At 62.6% G+C, this 20,234-nt stretch overlaps 1 protein-coding gene across 1 annotated transcript in view; it reads right to left on the bottom strand.

Annotated features, from left to right (window-relative positions):
- Positions 1–4,436: 4,436 nt before the first annotated feature.
- Positions 4,437–20,234, bottom strand: part of TRAF4 (TNF receptor associated factor 4) — a 20,927-nt gene continuing 5,129 nt past the window's right edge. The window contains exons 2-7 of the mRNA XM_034752780.1: positions 9,190–9,241; positions 7,753–7,857; positions 7,496–7,657; positions 6,804–6,965; positions 6,474–6,629; positions 4,437–6,288 (exon numbers count right to left, since the gene is read on the bottom strand). Coding sequence (XP_034608671.1) covers positions 5,656–6,288; positions 6,474–6,629; positions 6,804–6,965; positions 7,496–7,657; positions 7,753–7,857; positions 9,190–9,241 — 1,270 coding nt within the window. The 3' untranslated portion in view covers positions 4,437–5,655. The remainder of the gene's footprint in view (positions 6,289–6,473; positions 6,630–6,803; positions 6,966–7,495; positions 7,658–7,752; positions 7,858–9,189; positions 9,242–20,234) is intronic.

Genomic DNA, 20,234 nt, shown 5'->3' with positions numbered 1-20,234 from the left:
AAATACCATTGATAATGCAAGTGTGTCCTCAGAGTAGTTCCTGTTCTGGAGAGTTCAGGAAATGTTTCACCTCAGGAGATAGTTTGTGCATTTCCCTGAACCTTTTTGCCTTTAGTTAAAGCAAAATTCTATAGTCACAGAACAGCAGGAGCGTGTTTGTACCTTGTAATACATCAGAATATTTGTCTCTCTCTATGGAATGGGCTGATTCGAGAAGTTTGTCTAGCTGCTATTTGTATGAAGTTACGCAGATGAGACCCCTGTCCCCCAATTATAAAGCCTATTTCTAGATGTTCTCTGCTCAGCCAGGGAGACAAGTCTAAAGCACACACATTACAACGGTAATGAGCTTCTTTCTGAATACAATGGTAATACAGGTAAACCTCTTCCATACCAGTCAGGGAGCTCAGTAGAAGGGCTGTAGAATGTCTTGTATGAACAGTGTGTGTGAAGAACAAAGTATTCAGCAGCACACGGTAACTGACAAATGTCTGAATTTCTCCTTTTTCCCATAAAATAAATCAATTGGAATATTACTATTGCCCTGACATTTCAGTCTATAGAGCAGTATAAACAAGTGTCACGGACTCACAGATCGTGCCCACTCTTGGCCCCGTGCGGTCCGTGGGGGGGTGCCCCTTTCAGTGAGACGGCCCTTCTCGGGGGGTCAGGCCCCTCTATCTCCTGGAGCCACTCCTCTCTGAGCCTTAGCATGTCTGTCTCTGCCGTGGGCCCCCTCAGGGAGTCCACTCGCTCTGGACCCCCGGGGCCTCCACCCCCAAAGGGGTTGATGCAACCCTGTTCTCTAGACCGGAGTGATTCTCAGCCAGCATAAAACAGGAGGGTTTATTGAGAGTTGAACACAGCACAGGAAACTCTCAGGGCCTCAGGCCTGGCCTCCCTCAGCCCAGCACAACCCAGTCTCTCTGTATGCAGGTGGGCTCTGCCTGCTCCCCCTCTCCAGCCCCGAGCCTCTGAGATCCCCGGCCCCAGGCCCTGCCTCTGTCCATTGTCTTCTCTTCAGGTAAACAGGGTCGTAAACTGGGGCCTCCTCTGGCTGGAACCGGCTGGTTAGGTCACTGGGTCCTCACTCTGCAGCCCATTGTCCGCCCACCATTGAAACTCCACAGAAAACAAGAAAACTCCTCACTTCGTCACAAGTCACCGTATGAAATTGTAGTTTGTACTGAGTTTGCTAGTGCTTTTTATGTAGCCTGTTGTACACCTAGGCAAATATCTAGATGAGCTGTTGTAGCTCTGTGTACGCCTGGCTGGGAACCACTGCACTAGACTGTCCGATCATCTTGGTGTGACCATGTCTGTGTTCTGACGCTGACCTCAAAACTGCTCATCCTGTAGGTGATGGGAGCAGGTTTATAGCCAGCCTGCAGTTAGGTTACTACAGCCCACAGCTGATAACTCACCTTGTTCTTGGGAGGGGAAGAAATCACTTTAGCACAAAGCCAGGGGGGAAAACAAGCAGTGTTCACCTAGAACGTATCACCCCATGCCCAGCGTTGTTAGACTTGCCCTTTGGTTCATCAAAAGGGACATGAGCCACACAGGCTGCTTAGAGGTAAACTTTCACAGAGCTCTGCAGTTCACACAGTCACACGGGCTTGACAACTTGCATGCTAGGAGAAGGAGCCCCACACGGGAGGGAGGGCTAAAGAGAGCGGCTCAGCCGGGTCAGCCCCAGGTGGGCAGGCGGCAGGGAGGGCTCAGGCCCAGGCCGGCCCCACGCATGGAGGGGAGAGGGGGTCGGTCCTGTGCAGTGTCCCGTTTTCTCTTTGGGAAAACATGGTCACCCTACAAGGGAGGTTACTGGGGCCTTCCCCTCTGGCAGCACATGGTTAATGAGTTGGCTCCTCCCTTCATCACAGTCCAGAATGCTGCCATCCCCCATGGACTCTGCTGAGAAATGGCCCTTCAGGGGCCATAAACCAGCATCTCTCAGGCAGTAAAAGCCCCAGAAGAGGCTCCTGAAGTGGAGTTGGTGCCAGCGGGTTTCACCTCGACAGGTACTTCACCTCGGGGAGGAGTTTTCTTGTTTCATTCCAAGGGGACATAGGAAACAAGGTGTCTGGTGTAGGACTTTCCAAGGGACTGGTTTAAGGTGGATTTCTACTCAACTCACGGATACTTTATTGGCAGGAGAGGCTGGACGAGTGCTGCCAAAGTGAAGGACAGAGACCTTGTGCTGTCAGAGGCAGACATGGTTCAGCAGGTAGCTGCCCTGCCTAGGTTACAGAGTCACAACCCCCTGTCCAGTGGCCATTACTGACCCTCGGGCAAGTCTCTCCAGAGGCAAGAATAGCATCTCCCTCCGGGAAGGCACCGTCAGATACAGCATCTGACCTGTGCTTAATGTCCAAGTGTTCTAAAGTGGAACAGCTTCAGCGAGGAGAGCACCTCACACCAGCACACCCTTAGTGCCATGATGAGCAAATGCACTTGAGAGCCAGCAGAAGCCCATCAAATCCCTCCTCCTCAGGCCCCTGGGCTAGGGGAATCAACCCAGAGTCGCCCCCCTCCTGGCTGGGTAGCCTAACCACTAGGGCTCTGCCCCCCTCTCCCCTCAGCTGGTTTGTGGGGCATTGGGCAAGCACCTAACTGTCTCACAGGCAACAATTTAGCCCCAAACTCACCTGACCGAGTCCAGGAGCAGGTTCCTGATGTGGGTCACGCACTGGGAAAGGCATCTCTCAGTGGCTACCTGAGGCAGCTCCCTGCCTAGCCAGTTGTAGTGTGCTGTAGATCCTCTACTTGGCTGCCTCGCCCGTCAGTGACAAGGGAGTGGAGATGCTCATGCCAAGGTCACCCTAGTGCTCCTGGCCTCTGACCGATACAGAGCTGGCTGACTTGGGGGGTAATGGTGCTCCGGGAGGGATTGGAATTCTAACCGGAGTTTAGCACTGATGGGTGCCTGTTGGGTAATATCTGTGCTCTATAACACATTGCAATATTCGAGCGGGTGGCGTGTGAGCCTCTGACTGTAGGACTCACCATATAGGCGGGGGCCATGCAGCTGTAGGAGAGGTGCTTTTCTACAGCACTTGCCGTCCCCCCGAGAGGAGACCCCTGAGAGCAGGGTTTGGGTTGGATGTTACAACTAGAGACTCCATACATCAGGGATGAGAAACCAGCAACAAAAGCCCTAAAGACTTACTGTTGTTCTGCTCCACCCCATAGCCATGAGTCACAGACCCTCAAGCCCACGCCTGGAGGGGTAACAACCCCAAACCAAAGGGCTGCTTGGCCTTGAAGGGGACACACTGGTTCTGGACATAAGCAAGAGGTGCTTAGTCCTGAAGGACATCTAGGCTTCTGCAAAGCGCACGCTCTGTTACACCTTTTGGACTAACTCCTTCCAGTATCTGATCACTTGCTTTAACCTTGTAAATAACGCTCTGATCGCCTTTTCCTGGTTAAGAAATCCTCCTGTCATTTTCGAGAGGGCTGGCTGTGTACCCGAACAGTTCTTTCCTTGGGTGACATACGTGTCCATGGGCATTGTACATGAAGTCTGGGCTTCCACTCTGTTCTGTCTGCCTTCGCCACATCGTCAAACACTTCAGTGCAGGTTCGAGCTTTCTCCAAGATGCGTCTTCACCTCTTCTTGCAGAATGGCATTGTTCATGGAATCGCCAAGTGCCGCCCCTTGCCAACAAGTCACTACGTCATTCACAAGGCAGCTTTCCCTCTTGCAACATGTCTGACTGAAGCACCACAGATGATGGCTTCCACGAGCCGCCTTCCACCCTACTTCCCTGCATCACCCGGAAATTCATTGCACGTTGCAGGGTTCCCCTCTCAAGGGGCTCACTGGCAAATTTGGTTTGACTCCTCCATTTAATCAACGGTGTTTGCAGTACATTGTTTGGTCATAACACCGATCCAGTCTTGGCCCAAAGCGTGGACTCTATCTTGTATTAACATCCATTGCCAATGCAGGAATCAGTGGACTGGAGCCAATATAAAATAGCAGCTAAATAACTTATTAAATCTATCAGTTCTACAACTAATGACGACTGCCTGATACAAACTAGCTCCTTCTACCCTGTAACTACAGGCTGTGGCATGAACCGCAGGCAAAGTAGTACAGGAAACATGCATAAAGTCTTGTGAGGCTAAATATTTCCCAAACTGTCCAGACAGTTATTTGGAGCCCACCGTTCTATCAGCACCGGTATTTAGAAGCTTTCTGTCAGTTTGGGTCACAATGAGACAGTTCTGCAAGCCATGGCCTTGTGGGGGATGGAATGGCTTTTCGGAGTGGATGCCCAATAGCATTTCAACATTACGGGATCTAGAAAAACTGCCCCACTGGCAGCCTCTCCCTGCCCCCAGGGGCTGCCCAGCGGGTCAGGCTGGTCGGTTCCCCAGACTCACCCCTGAGGAGCGAGGAAGGAAAGGCAGCAGGATCAAGTCTGATAAATACAAGAAGAGTTTATTGAAAAAGTGTGAAGGCAGCAGGGCCGGGGCAGCGCCGCAGCCAGAACAATAAATAACAGACGCCCTCCCCTGGGAGGGAGCGACATGGAAGACGCCCCGGCAACAAGACACACGCGCCCAGCCCAGCCCGCAAGGAGAGGCGGGGCCGGTGCTCACAAAACATGGCTGTGGGGAGGGGCCCTCGGCCCTCCGGGGTCCCTGAGACAGCGTCTGGGGGCCCTGGCAGCTGCATACACAGCGCCGTGGGGCCTGCCGGTTCCTCGGGCTGTTCTGTGCCTCCCTGGGGGGCTTGCCAGAGCACCGAGGGGCTGGTAGCTACAAGGGGACCCCTCACTGGGGCTCCCTGCTTAGGGCTTCATTGCAAAGGCCTCATGGGAGGGGAGGGAAGAGGGTCCCTGTCCCGCTACATGGCTCCTGTGTTGTCCAGGCCTCTCAGGGGCTCTGGGGGGGCTGCAGGGCACAGGGGCGAGTCCCACCCCGAGGGGGGCAGCCTGCAGGGAGCCCCAGGCACTGTTCCCTCCTCAGGAGGGGAGGGGAACGTCATCAGGCCAGCTGATTGGAGGAGAGCTTGGGTCCCAGTGGAGATCAGGTAGATCCACTTTCTGCCAATGGGATGGCAGCTCAGAAGCCCCAGATCCCAGGGGGTGATGCCACTGCCACTATCTGGACAGCATGCGCCCCCCGCCCCCCCCCCCCCCCGGTGGGCCTCACTCCAGGGCTTGTGGGTGGTGGAGGGGGGCTGGGGTTCCCCTGGGCCCAGCTGCAACGCTGCCCCACAGAGGCTGTGTTTCACTCTGGTGGGGCGCGGGCTGGGGGCAGCAGTGATCAGCCTGCCCGGGCCCTGTGGCTGTCCTGAGAGCCAGCTCCTGGGAACGGGTCTGTGGGGGCCGGGCCCACTCTCCTTCCCACCCACTGTCTGTAGGGCCTCTCCCTGCACCCCATGGCTAGCTCTAGCCACGGCACCGAGTCTCAGCTGGCGGGGCCCAGGGCTGCACTGGCTCCAGTACACGCCAGCTGCAGGAAACCTGCTGGCTCGGGACAGTCCCTGCTCAGGAGGGAGCTGCCAGGCCGCTGGGGCGGAAACACCAAGAGGGCCCAGTCAGACAAGCCCACGGTGCCTCAGGCTGCTGTCGACGGCAGTGACAGCCGGGCTGAGCGCCGGGCCCGGGTAACGTCTCCATGCCACACCAAGCCCCAGGCTCAGGCCAGGATTCGCGGTGGGATCTCCACCGAGGCCTTGATGAAGACGGTGTTGTCCCGCACGTAGTTGCGCTTCTTGATGTCCTCGTGTGAGATGAACTTGGGGTACCCGAAGCCCAGGGTGCTCTCATCCAGGGAGCTGCGGGAGGTCCCCGGCTTCTGGAAATTCTTCCAGTTGGGGTCGGGGTTGAAGGTCTCGGTGATGTGCTGGGGCTTGGACAGCGAGGGGTCGCTCTGGTCCAGCAGGGAGAAGGTGACGCGGTAGGAGAAGGGCCACTCTAGGAGGTTGTCGTACTGGCCTGGCAGCACCCGGATGTAGACGGACAGGTGGCTGCCTTCCCCACTGCCGTTCCCGTTGAGGAACACGGACACCTGCAGCTTGTAGCCGTAGCGGTGGGTGTAGAAGGGCGGGCTGAAGAACTCGTAGTTGCTCCGCACTTTGGAGTCCTGCAGCTTGCGGGCGTAGTCTGTGATCTTCCAGATCAGGACCCCGTCGCTGCTGACCGACAGCTCCTCCACATCCTGCCGCAGCTCCTGGATCTCCTGCCGCTGCCGGCTCACCAGCGAGCACACCATGCCCAGGTGCACCTTGGTGCTGTCGTCCAGGTGCCGGCTCATGGCCAGCTTGGGGCACTGCATGGAGGAAGGAGCAAGCAATCACTGGGGTGCAGCGCAGAGGACAGGGAAGGGACGGTGCTGGGGGAACAGTGAGACCCGGGGGAGGGAGCTCCAGCAGTTGCCTGTGCGCTCGGGGGTGGCAGCACTGGCTCTGGCCAGGCGCAGCTGGATGGGGGCAGAGGGCAGGAGGCAGCACTCACCCGATGTTTGCAGCCAGCGTCTTTGAACGGGCACAGCACCATGGCTGTGCTGCAGTTCTCCTTCAGGTGCCTGGACAGGTCTTCTCTGGCGATGCTTGGTGTCCCGCACTGGTTGGGGCAGGACACAGGGTAGCGGGGACACTGGTACTGGTGATTCTGGGGGCAGAGGGGAGGCGCTGTTAGCTGGAGTAACGCTCCCTCAGGGACCGCTGGGCCCTTCGCCCAGACCCATTCAGGGCAGCAGCCGCCTGGGACCCGACCCGGACCCCCCCCCCCCCCCCCGAGGACCCAGGGAGCGGCACCCCCACCCCCCGCAGGGCCCTGCCTCACCTGGATGGTGTCAAAGACAAACTGCTTGGTGCAGTAGGGGCAGGGCTGGGTGCGCTTGGGGCAGTCAGCCAGCGTGTGCTGGGACAGCAGCCGACGCATCATGCGGGCCCCGCACTTGTTCTCGCAGTACACGCTCTCCTGGGGGCACACGCCCTGGTGATTCTGGGGGGACAAGAGCAGGATGAGCTGGTGCCGGGGACCAACACCCACAGGGCCGCCCCTGTATCGCCCCAGCCCCCCAGGGACCCGTCCCCGCACTGCATCAGGGGGCCCCGTGGGGGCCATCCCAGCACTGCCCCTGCCCCGTGCCAGGGACCCCAGCTCCCCGCACTGCATCAGGGGGCCCCTTGGGGGCTGTCCCAGAACTGCCCCTGCCCCGTGCCAGGGACCCCAGCTCCCCGCACTGCATCAGGGGGCCCCTTGGGGGCTGTCCCAGCACTGCCCCTGCCCCGTGCCAGGGACCCCAGTTCCCCGCACTGCTTCAGGGGGCCCCTTGGGGGCCATCCCAGCACTGCCCCTGCCCCGTGCCAGGGACCCCGCGGGGCCGTCCCCGCATCGCCCCAGCCCCCCACGAGGGACCCCAGCTCCCCGCACCAGGGGGACCCCATGAGGCCGCCCCCACACTGCCTCTGCTCCCGCGAGGCCACCCCCACACCACCCCTGCCCCCGCACGGGTTCCCGGCTCCCCACACCTCGTAGGCCTCGCCGGTGAAGTCGCTGGCGCAGAACTCACACTTGACGCGGCGCTTGGGGCAGTCGTGCTGCAGGTGGTCGGGCAGGTCACGCCGGCTCAGCTTGATGCTGCAGCGGTTGGGACACGGGATCACATTGAAGCCGCACGTGCTGAGATGGGGCTGGCGAGACAGGACAGCGTGTGTGTGTGTGTGTGCGCGCGCGTGTGTGATCACAGCCCAGCGCCAAACCCACACTCGCGCCCCCTCCCCCTCACCTGCAGGTGCTTGATGGGCCCGCTCCAGCGGCAGCCCTCTTCGCTGTGGATGCAGCGGATGGGGAGGCTCAGCACTTGCGTCTCCAGCTCGGGGTCCGGGTAGATCTGGGGAAAGGGGGACAGAGACCAGGGGACTTGCACCGTGGGGCAGAACAGGACTGTGCCCAACCCAAGGGCACCAGCCACCCCCCCGAGCACAGGGAGTCCCACAGAGCTGGCTGGGGCAGGGCGTTCCTGGCGCAGCCAGGGGGTTCTGGGGCCCAAGGCAGACAGAGCAAGTGTGGATACGTCCCCTGCCCCTCCCCAGGGTGTTGGTCTCCCCTGCTGGCCCAGTGTCCTGGCTTTGAGCCTCCCCCTTCCGAGCTGCTCCACATACAAGCATCATAGCTCTAAATCCACCTGCCCTGAGAGGTGCCCGCCTGAGCCACTGGGCTGTCCACAGCCTGCAATGCCCTGTCCAGGAGGGAGAGGCTGGACGAACCTGTCTGGGAACCACTTAGCTCAGGGTTAAAGTAACCCCCCTCCTCGTGTCCAGGGCTGGGCCAGCAGGGGCTGCGGGTCGGGATTGAGGGGCACTGCAGAGCTGGGGCGGGGGGAGGAGGTGTCCCAGGACTGGGCTAACAGGGGGCTGCGGGTCGGGATTGAGAGCACCGCAGAGCTGGGGCGGGGGGAGGAGGTGTCCCAGGACTGGGCTAACAGGGGGCTGCGGGTCGGGATTGAGGGCACCGCAGAGCTGGGGGAAGGAAGTTTTGACGGCACCTGCCCCATTAGCTTTTCTCTTACAAACCAACCCATGGGAGGGGAGGGCAGGGACTGGGTCTTGGCTCCAAGGGCTGGAGGAAACAAGCCAGATGCCCAGGGCCCTTGCCGGGCCCAGGAGTTGTGGCTGGATGTCCTTGGGCCCCCAAGCCCATAGTGCCCTCCCCCCCCATGGGGTGGAGCGGTTTCCTGCTGCCTGGCAGGGGCTCTCTCGTGCAGCCTTTCTTGGGAGAGGTGCCAGTTTCCCAGTGCGGCTGCACAAAGGGCTCTCTTGCCTCAGAGCACCGTTGGCACCACAGCCCGTGCCAGGCCTGCCAATGCGCACTCCAAGGGCGGTCTGTGTGTGTGTGGGGGGGTCCCTGTCCAGCACTGTTTGCCACACGGACTTGCGCAGCCCGACCCCCCAGGCCAGGGAAGGCCCAGGCCCCAGGCTGAGACTGGGTGTGGAGAGGGGACCTGATGCAAGGTCCCCCATGGGCCCGTTGGGGCAGCCCAGATTCAGCTCGGTCCAGGCTCAGATATGGAAGCCCTGCAGTTAGAGCCCAGGCTGTGGGGAAGGGGGAGATTCGGCTCCCCACGCGCTGGCTGACCTCTCTGCGGGACGGCTCGCCCCCAACTCCACGGCCAAGCCCTGATGGGGCACCAAGCTCCCCTCCCCGTGGGCTGGTGGGGACTCACCTTGGCGTAGTCGAGGGGCAGCTGATCCTCTGGACACTTGAAGACGCCTTCACTGCAAAAGAAACAAGCCAAGGTCAAAGTTGGGGGGACAGCAGGGCTCCCTGGGGGGTAAAGTGGGAATTTTCTGTCGTTTTTTAAAAAGCCCTCTGTGTGCCTCAGTTTCCCCTACACATGGCACTTCCCCCGACCAGGGGAAAGGACTAGGTTTGCTCTGAGGGCAGGTGAAGACAGAGGTGTGTGCAACACCTCCCTGTCCGAGTCATTTGACATGTCCCAGCCATGCCCAAGCTGCCTCCACCCTGCGAGGGACACAAGTGAACCGAATGCCCCCTTCTCTGCTCAGCCTCTGGGGCACATGGTCCCACAAGCTGCCCCAGCTACTCTTCCACAGAGGAGGGAAAACAGCCAAGAACGGTCGTGTTCTGCTCCACCAGAGCCCAGGCTCTGCTCAACGCCATCAGCGCCACGGGGTTAGAGTGTCCGCGCCTGTAACGCCAGGTCCACTTCTCCCATGGGCCCGACCCCTCCTAGGGTGCAACCCACCTTCCCCGCCAGCCTCTGCAGGGCGGGACGGGACCATTCCCAGAGCAGCCAGTGGGCAGGAGACGCTTTGGGGAGGCAGGTGGGGCCAGGGGAGAGACCCGTCCCTGAACATAGGTGGAGCTGGACCCCCGGGCCCTGAATATTTCTGGAACCTGGGCACCATGGGCCCATGTAACTCGCTGCCCCCCCCAGGGGAAAGCAGGGCAGATGCTCCCAGCCCTGGGCGCTCAGGGCTCTGCAGTCCAGGACAACAGGCCGAGGAGCCCCATTGTCTGGCTCTGCAGCCAGGTGCTAAACGCCTCCCAGGCTCCAGTCGAGGTGAGAAATCTGCCACTGCACAGCGGGAGCCGATCCCGCCCTTCTGCAGCTGCTCGCCAGATGTTGGGGGGGGGAAACGGACACACGTGCTGCCAGGCAGCCCAGGGGCTCCTGGTTTCCAGGAAACCGCCAGTGCTCAGTCCCATCCAGCCATGCAGCTCACCCAGCCTCTGACCCTGGGATCACGGGGGGCGGGGGCCCTATGTGCATAGCTCAGAGACAGGTCACCCCCATGGATGAGCCCTGGACTGAGAAGGGTCTGGGCACGGGGAGGGGAGGGGAGGGGAGACACATTTTCCAGCCTCCCACAGATCCCAGGAGCCTGGACACAGGGACTCAGCTGGGAGGTCCAAGAAGGGAAGAGGCAACAGGACCCTGGTGGAGCGTCTGCTGCCCGCGCCCCATGTACCTCGCCCAGCTGGCCGGTAATAGCAGCCCAGGTGCTCCCGTGTGGGGCAGATGGCGGCGTTTGCCTGCGGAGCATCTAGCCAACTGGAGGTGCGGAGGAAGGCCAGGCAAAGCCGGCGCCGGTTAGTGCCTTCCCCAAAGCCAGCCCCCCCCACCTGGAAGCACAGCAGGCTCCCCCCAGAGCTGCCCCTCACCTGCCAGGGGCCAGGCCCACAGAAACCTGTGCCCCACGGGAGGGAAGGGGAGTTGCTGCTTGTCCACTGATCAGCTTCCGGAGGTGCCAAAACCCGCACAAGGCACCTGCCTAGGGGACGCTGTGCTGGGTCCCTCTCCGCAGACAGCCTACGTGGGGCTGGGCTGGCCCACAGCACAGTGGTGCCTCTCGCAGAGGGCGCCTGAGCCTGCAGCCAGCACCACTGCTTTTTGCAGACCTTTCCCCAAGCCAGTGCCCGGATTCAGGGCTCCCCCTCCTCAGGAAGCCGTGGGCCGGGAGCCAGGCAGCTGGATTTTCCCAGCCCATCCTTCAGGCTTCTCTGGCGAGGAAACGTGCCCTGTATGTGAACCTGCCCCTACGCGCTCCAGGCAGCTGTGCTCAGCTCCAGATGTTACCCCTGACCTCATGGAGCCGGCAGCAGCCGCAGCAGTGAACACTCAGCCCCCCAACAGAGCCCCGGGAAAGGAGGGGGTCCCATGAGAATGGCCTTGCCCAGCACTGGGCCCCCCAGCTCCCTGCGCTGACAGGCCACAGCATGCGTGCGAGGCGCAGGCAGACCAGGACTGCCACGGCCAGGAGGGGAGAGGGGCCTGGCTGCAGCGACGTGGGGCAGGTGCCACAGCGCACTCAGCTCCCCGAGCTAATCTAGCAGGACCATGGGGAGCAGGGGCTGCACTCCAGGCCCCAGGGACACCCAGCTCCAAGCACACGGCTGCCCGTTAGGCCGGGCCAGGCCCCGGGCTCCTTGCCCCGCAGGGCAGAGCAAGGCACAGCCAATGCCAGGCAGGGAGTGTAAACACCTTCCCTGCATGACAAAGGTCAGTTATCCAGTGGGCGTCACTCCCGCAGGCAGCGCCACCCTGTGAGTCATGGGGCAGGGTGGGGGCTGACTACGTAAACTTCCCCCTCCCCTGCCAGGCCTGGCTCCCCCGGCACAGGCTGGATTGGCACATGCAGCCCCTGGCACCCCCTGCGGGTCCCAGCGCTAGAGCCCTGCACAGAGCCGGGCCAGTGATCACTGCAGCAGGGGATTTACTCCCCCACCCCCCTGCCCCGCAGCCCAGGCCCAGCCCAGCCAGCTGCTCCTCCCCTCCCCCAGGTCCCATGGCCTCCTCTCCCCCTCCCCAGCTGCTGGGTATGTTACAGGAACCCGATGGAAATAAACAGAGACTCTGGAGCGCGGCACCGTATTCCTTGCAATTCGAGCGCCCACCCGCTGCTTCTGAGCCCCAGGAGAGACCGAGGGAGGCCAGAGCAGGGGGGCTCCCACCTGGCCCCTGCACAGATTACGGGTTTTATCAAGGCCCACGAACAGTGATTTCTGGCCCTGGAAATGCCCCTACCCCATCCCTACTCCTAGCAGATGCTGCTCCCCCCCACCCCATCAACTCCCCCGCTGGACAAACAGGGATGGGAAGGGCCCAGGAACAGGTGTCCCTCAGCCAGGCTGCCAGCTGCTGCCCGCCTGGGATTCCCAGCGTGCTGAGACAGCAGCAGTCGCCCCACGGAGACTAACAGCTGGTGCCAGCCTGTGCCAAGCACACCAAGAATCGCACTGTGCCTCTGCCAGCCCGGCAGGCAGCAGGCCCCTGCCCAGGGCCCCTCCCGAGGGGGCTGAAGGGGTTGCTTCGCCTGCCCTGGGCTCCCCCATGCACATCCGGCGAGGGCCCACCCTGGGCAATGCTCTGCTCTGCCAGCCTGCATGCGGCCAGCCCCCCGGCTCAGATCTCTGCCCTCTCTCAGGCACTGAACAGGGAGCTGCGGTTGGAAGACACCAGGGCCCTGACCTGGAGGCCGGATGCAGAGCCCCACAGCGAGTGGTGGAGGGGCAGGGGGCACCAGCTCAGAATCTGCAGCTACGCCTGGGCCAAGGCAGCGCGGAAAAATGCCCAACCTTTGCCCTACAGTGAAATCTGCTCCCAAGCCAAGGGCAGAGGAACAGCAGGCCTCCAAGAAGCCAGCCCAGCCCTTCCCTTCCCCCCGGAGTCACCAACACGCAGCAGCTCCCTGGTCTCACCTGGGACCACTAGGAGCTTGGCTGTACTTGCCAGGTTCTTGGAGAACCCCGAGCACGAGGAGATCGAGGTGGGGGGGCCCTGCCCTCGCCTCCCCCCTCCTCCAGCCCAGCTGCACGGCACCCTGCCTCAGGCTTGCAACGCAGCCAGTCCTACCTGCCTCCCTGTGGTGAGCGTCCAGGACAAGGCCTGGGGCGCGCTGGCACAGCAAGACTGGCCCCCGCCTGCCATAGGAGCGCAGGGAGGCTGGCAGCCGCTCTCCAGACACGACAGGGTTACAGCTCTGGCAGTGCTAAATCGCTCGGCCAGAATTAAGAAGCTGCCAGACGAGAAGAGCAGCACGTGACTGTGTGTTCCCAGGGGCCTGGCCCGCCAGCAGTGCACACAGGAGCCGATCGGGCAGGTCAAAGCCCCAGCCCACAAGGCAGGCAGCCACAGTGCATTTGCCCTACACAGCTGAACAGCAGCTCTGCTGAACTGTGCTCACGGCAACCAGAACTGCCACACCTGGGACCACAGACACACCACCACAGCCCTGCCCAGGGGACGGGACACCCTCCGTGGGCACCGCCACCTGTCACAGCCCATAGACTCCGGGACTTTAAGGCTAGAAGGGACCATCGTGATCTGCTAGTCTGGCCTCCTGCACATCGCAGGCCACAGAATCTCGCCCACCCACTACTGTAACAGCCCCCGACCTCTGATAATATTCAGTCCTGCCACGAGGGCCGGGGGCTGGACTAGACGACCTCTCGAGATCCCTCCCAGTTCTGCAATTCCGGCTGAGTTACTGACATCCTCAAATCGCGCTTTAAAATCTTCAAGTTACAGAGAATCCCCCACAGACACTAGTTTAAACCTGCAAGTGCCCCAGGCCCCAGAGGGAGGCGAAAACCCACCCGGATCTCTGACAACCTGACCTGGGGGAAAACTTCCTGACCCCAGAGATGGTGATCAATTAGACCCTGAGCACGTGGGTGAGACCCACCAGCCAGACACCTGGGAAAGAATTCGCTGCAGTAACTCAGAGCCCTCCCCATCCAGTGCCCCTCTCCGGCCATTGGAGGTATTGCTGTTGGCAGTCACAGGTGGGCAGTCCCTTGTCCCATCCCCTCCACAAACTGATCGGCCTCAGGCTTGAAGCCAGTTGGATGTTTTCCCCCCAAAACTTGTTGCTGGCCAGTTTATAGCCTTGTGTTCACCTTGGCGCTTACCTCCAATGACACCCTCCCACCCTGGCCCAACGAGCGCCTCTGGGCGCCCAGGCGAGAGCACACAGGGCATGTGGAGCAGAGACACCGCCCCACGGGGCGAGGACGGGAGCAGCAGCGTTTCATACAGACTAACCAGGGCTGGAGGGAACTAGCAGGGGGCCAAAGGGCAGCTGTGGAGACAGGAGAGGAGCAAAGCATGGAGCAGGTTTGAGCAGCGGGGAAGGAGACACAGAGACTTAATTTCAGGTGTTCCAGCCCAGAGGTCTGACTGGGCCAGGCTCCCACTGCAAAGCTAGGATCTCTGACCCATAGCAGGGGCCGGCTGGCAGGGCTGCCCCCCATGCCCTCTTCCTGGAGCAACAGCTCCTGTGCTTCCCAGGATGCCTTGTGGAGCTGGACAGGAAACTGCACCTGCCCTTCCCTCATAGGCCCATGTAACACTTCTGCACGCAGGGAGCTACAGGAACATGTGGGGGCCACGGGCAACTGGGAGGGCGCTGTACAGTCGGGGCTCCCCTTCCCGACTCCCAGGGACGGTTCACACGTCCTGGCCTCCAACTCACCCCCTTGGCCGGGTTATTTCTACAGGAGGAAAAGCTTTTCCTGATGCCAGAGGCAGAGCCCTGGCCCCACGGCTGCTCTAGAACGAGGGCTAGTCAGACCCCGGCACTCAGCCCGACCCCTGGCACTCAGCCCCTCTGCACATCGCTGCTGGGGTCCCCCCACAGACGCACCAAGAGGGAAACCACCAGGTTTCCGCCAATACGGCTGGGTGGCTTCCTTGCCACCTGAGCCCAGCTCCCTGTTTGTTTGGGCGGCGCCGTTCCTGTGGGGACTGTTGCTGGGCAGCGAGGGGAAATAAGGCCCCAGCCTGAGCAGCAGGCTGCATGGAAGCAGGGCGCTCGCCAGGGAGCAGCCAGCGACCTCCACACCCGAGCGTGCTGCAAGGAGCCAGCTGTGAAATGGAACCTGGGACCCCCCGGGGACAGAGCCGAGCCGGTTCAGACAGCAGGCTGGCGCTGCCCCCTCGACAGCCACTCCCACAGCTGGGCACAGCTCAGACAGCGCCAGCCTCGGCTCTGGCCTGGATTCCACGCCCAGAAGAGGCGACGAAGCCGAGGGCGAGGGGCGAACAAGGCTCCTTGGAAAGGCTGGAGCAGGCTGGGTTTGGGGGGAGCCCTGCGCCCTGCTAAGCAGCGTGGGGGCCTGGCTCGCACCAGCAGCCCTAGTCCGGACTGGGCACAGGCACATGGCCTAGGCTCGCTCCAGGCGACCCGGCGGGAACCCGGCGGCTCCAGCAGCGTATTGCGCTCCTACCCCAGCGCCGTGCACAGAGCAAGGGTTAACCAGCACAGAGTGGAGCAGGCTGCAGGTCCCACCCGGCGGGGTGGGGGGAGAACTGACATAATCCCCAACAAAGCCTGCTCACTGCAGCACGGCTGGCTGGGCAGAGAATGTGCTGAGGCAGCAGTTTGTGAAGTCCTTGCCTTTGACCGTCCCTGAACACGGAGCAGTCTGAAGGCCGGGCTGCCCAAGGCGGGAGGAGGGTCACAGCACCCTCACTGGAACCCTGCTCCGTTCCAGGCGCCAGCAGCGAGCTCAGCCAGGCACCCTGCCCGAGTCAGCTCCAAGCCCACGCCCCTTGCCACACCACGGGGGCTGGGAACAACAGCCTGGAGCAGGGTCAGCACCTTCCGAGGGTCAACAGAGATCCCCTGAGGCAGCAGGGCATGAGAGAGCCAGGGACAGAACCCAGGAGTCCTGACTCCCAGCCCCCTGCTCCAAGCCAGTAGACATCTCCCCTCTTCCCTCCCTGACATTAGAAATCCTAACTCGAGCCAAGAGCCGGACGCAGGCCCCAGGCAGCATCAGTGCAGGTGACCCAGGAAATAAGTCAGCTTCCAGCTGCCCCCAGCCACAGCCCAGTCACCCCCAGCACCAGAGGATGGAGCGAGCCTCTCTTGAGGAACCCCCCGTTTTGCACAAATTAAGTTCCTCTTGGCTTCATGTGGCACTCAGCTGGCTCCTCCCAAGAGCCAGCTGCCTTGGGGACTCTCCAGCTCTGCTCAATGGAAGGGCGCCCTGCCGGAGGGGTCGCCCTCCAAGTGGGGCTGGAGTCAGGGGCTGGTGAATGGGACCATCGGACAGCAGAAACAGACAGAGTTTACAGAGGGCTCAGCTCCTTGGTGCAGTCCAAGGCCCAGTCTCACTCCACTCCCGGCCCTGGACTGAGCAATCACAAAACGCTTTCCGAATTCCTGGCTATGCAACCAGCCCGGCAAGGTTCAGCTGGGCCTGCCCGGCCCCCACACCACCAGGAGGGCAGAGCGCCACAGGGGCTGGGGAGACACTGCTGTGAGCCGCAGCCAGCCCTCACGCCATTAGTCCGATGGCAGCTGCGAGCAATGCCTGGAGCACATCCTTGCACACCTCCGAAGTGCCCAGCAAGCTCGCATCCTGCCATGGCACTCCGCACCAGCCCCTCTGGGGAGTGGGGCCGCGGGGGGAGCGCATTTCCCTTGGCCAATAGCCCCACCAGCAGGGGGAGACAGCAAGCCACACAGAGCCCAGCTCTGCTGGCGAGGGGACGCTGCACCCCGGGACAGGCTCCTGCAGGAGGGGTGCTGACGGGGCAGCCCAGGCGCCAGGGTAGGACAGTTCCTCGCCCTACAGGAGCTGTGCTTCTTCCAGACGTGGTGAGTGCAGCTTCATAGAGGAGCCCATACACCTTGCGTGCACGAGACCACTTTTTTGGGGCTGGCAGCGTCCCTCAGGGCCACACACGTGCTCTGTGCCTCCGTGTGCTCCCAGACAGCGGCCGGGCAGCAAACCCCCCTCACAACTCAAACCCGGGTGGTCGAGGGCTCTTGAGAGCAGGGACAAGGGCCGGTCCATGTTGAGGGCCGGTCTTCCGCTGGCGGGGCCAACGCTCATGGCAGCACCAGTAGTGCTGGGCCAGGAAGCATCAATGTCTGGTCCTTCCCCGCCCCCGCTGCAGGCAGGGCTGGGAGGACTTGCTGTGCCTATGGGAAGACCCAACGTCCCTCAGGGCAGGGCTGCCACCCCTCAGGGGCTGTGCTGGCTTTGGCGTCAGGGAACGTGCAGGTTGGGCATGCGCCAGGTTGGGTCTCGCTGCCACGGGCATTAAACGGAAACTGAGGCGAGTCACAGCCACCCCTCCCATTATGTCCCCGTGCAGGAGCACAAGGTGCACACGCAGCCCTGCCAGTCACGAGAAACCAGGCCTTGTGTGCGAGGCACATGCACCCCTTTAGTGGGATCCGTGCTGACACGGTTCGGGTCCTGCTCACAGGCCCCAGTGCCAATTTTGGGCTCCTCATTACCAAGCCGGGTTTAGTTAACTCTGGGCAATGCCGCAGACACTCAGGCTGCTGTGTTGGTCGGTGGGCCTGGGCATCCGTCACAGGGAGCACGGCCATGGCCCAGGGGCCAGCAGTGGGCCCTGGCACCAACCTGTGCTCTAGTCCTCCCCCATCGCACAGACACTCTGCTCCAGAGATCCCACAGCTGCCTGCTTTGCACTGGGTGACAGTGGAGTCAGACACCAAGGGGTTAAACACGAATCATTCTACACAAACACAGATCTCAGCGGTGGAGGGGCTTCCTTCGCCCCCAGCCCCGCCCTGAGCCCCCAGCCAGGAGCCTCAGACAGGGAGCTACAGGCTGCTGGGGTGTCAGGCTGGAGAACATGAATGAATCAGACCCCCCGGGGGCTCTGCTGAACCAGGCCCCGGCCTGAGCACCGATAGGCTGAGCAGCCTGTCACTCCACCTGGCCTCATTCAGGTAGAGAGCAACTGGGCAGCAGAAGGCAGAGGACTGGCTGGTGGCTCTGGGAGAGTTCAGAGACGCACTCCAGGCTCCCCGGCAAGGCTGTGGACAGCCGGACAGTCTGAGACGCTGCTTGCCCAGCAGGGGAGGGGGGACCTGGGACAGCACATGCCAAGCGCTGGCCATAATTTGGCAATTCTAGTTTCACGCCCGTCTCAGGCTGCGAGCTGCAGAACTGCTCAGCGAGCCGTGGAAAGCGGCTGCCCCATGCACAAGATCCCCAACGGCAGGGTTAAAAGCTGTGGTGTGGACAGGGCTCAAGCACCAATTGGAAGACTCTGCTTTTTAAGTCGGTGTTGCAATTGCTGAGAGCCAGCTGGCCTGGGGCTCTTCAGGGAAGTCCGGCAAGGGCTGAAATAAATCCCATTTGACACTTATTTCCCAGCAGTGTCCCCAGCACAACAGGCACAGGGATCCCAAAAGCCCTGGATGCACCGGGGAATAGGACTCTGCCCACTGCCACTGCATGGGCTGCTGACCCCGCACTGCCTCTCACAGCCTTTATCCCCCTCCCCGACGCCTCTCCTAAGCCAGTGCACAGCTCCCAGCCCTGCCCACACCTGCAGCTGCTCTATTGTGATCTGTCCAGAGCCTCAGCCAGAGGCCAGGACCCCACTGTGCCAGGCGCTGGACACAGCCCAGGTTCTCAGCAGGGTCTGCCCATTTCCAGGGGCTTGCTCACTGCAGCAGACCCGGAGAGAACACTGTAGCCAAAACCTCCACATGGAGCTGAAGGGTCTAGGGGCAAACAATCCTATGGGCCCGCAGCGGGGTGGGATGTAGCCTGGCTGAGCGCTGGCTCCTCTGAGAGGGTCTTGCCCTGGACAAGGGTTTCCCCTCTCTGTGCCCCACCTTCAGAACCTACTTCTGCGCCCCGCCCCCCAGATGGCAGGGAACCCGCTGGTCTCCAGTCAAACGGAGGAGGGCCCAGGGTGGGGTGAGCCGGGGAAGCAGCTGCTGAGATGGGCACATAGCCAGCCATGTTTGCAGCGTCCTTCCCGCTGCCAGGCCATGTGGGGCAGGCAGAGGGGGCTGCGGTGTGGCTGGTATCGGGGAGGGATGTTCAAACAAAGGGTGGCAGGGGGCAGAGAGCAGAACGGACAGGATAGCGCCACCGCTCGCGGCAGAGTCAGTGCCTGGAACGCACCAGAGGGTGAGGCTGCCAGGACTGAAGGGTGAACCCCCACCCCCACAGACTGAGCCCACGCCAAGGAAAAGGGGCTTCCTGGGAAGCCAGCGAGAACTGACAGCCCGCAGCTAGGGCCTGAGTGATGGAGAAACACGAGACTGTATATCCTGGGTAGGGGCTGCCTGGTCCCAGTCACCATGTGGCGAGCACCTGGCTTCTCGCTCCGCAAACCTGGGGCTCCTACCACCACCTTGTACGTGGGCCAGGCAGGGGGCAACTGGGACATCCCCTGTGCTGCCCCACTGGAGGCTTCGGAGTGCAGGGACCCAGCCTGGAAAGCGCGGCGGGGAGGAAGGGGGGAACAAGGCTGCTATTACCCACAGGGACCCCCAGCCGCCCTTTGCAAGGCTAGGGCACAACGGGAGAGCGACTGGGACCTGCTCCCCAGGTGGTGCTGGGCTGGGCCAGGCCAGCTGGGAGCACCGGGAGAGCAGAGGCAGGAGACAGGGCAGGGCCGGGCAGCAGCTCCCAGCAGTGCTACACCCGGGCTCGGCTTGCGGGAGCCGGGCAGCTCGGGCGGGCAGGAGCAGCCACGTGGCTCGGCGTCCGGGCTCTCCGGGCGCAGGTGGTTGTCAGGGTGTGACGGGCAGAGCCCAGGTCTGGTCTCGCCCCCCGGGGGCCTCGGGCCACGCCTGACACTTGGCTCTCAGCCCCGCGGTCAGTTCTGCTCCACGCCCCCGGCCCGCCCAGCCCCAGGCTCGCCAGACACCGCAGCTCCTCCGGCGACGGCTCCGCACCTGCCCCTGGCGCGTCACGAAAGCAGCGAGTTTCGGCCCCACCTCCCCCAGCGCGCCGCGCCCGGGCCCGGCAGCCGCGAGCGACCCAGGGCCGGGCCGGGTGTCCCGGGCTGCAAAGCACCTGGCGGCCCGCGGGCGGAGCGGTGCCGTGCGGGGCGCGGGGCCAGGCTGGCACCAGCCGCAGCGGAACCAACAGCCCCGGGCAGGAGCCGGGCTCGTCTCCCCTCTGCCCCGGGCCGCAGCGAGCCCCGCACGGTCCCAGCCGCCCGCACCTGGCCCCGGGGCAGCGAGAGCCGCGACCCCGGAGGTGGCCAGGGCGCTACGCGGGGCTCCCCCGCCTGACGTCACAAAGGGAACTCTGACATCACAACCCCCCCCCCCCCCCCGCTGCCCCACGGGGCGGCCAAAGGTCCCGCGAGCCCCGGCGGCGAGCCCGGTCTGGAGGCGGCCGGGCCGGGGGCTCGCCAGGGCCAGCGCGCGGCGGGACGCTGCCCGCTCCCGCTCCCGCCCCCTGCCCCGGGCCGAGCCCGAGCCCGAGCCCGAGCCCGAGCCCGCA

Source organism: Trachemys scripta, chromosome 18 (genome assembly GCF_013100865.1).
Source record: "Trachemys scripta elegans isolate TJP31775 chromosome 18, CAS_Tse_1.0, whole genome shotgun sequence".
NCBI lineage: Eukaryota > Metazoa > Chordata > Testudines > Emydidae > Trachemys > Trachemys scripta.
The sequence above is the reverse complement of the archived record's forward strand: the minus strand, read 5'-3'. Positions and strand labels throughout refer to the sequence as shown.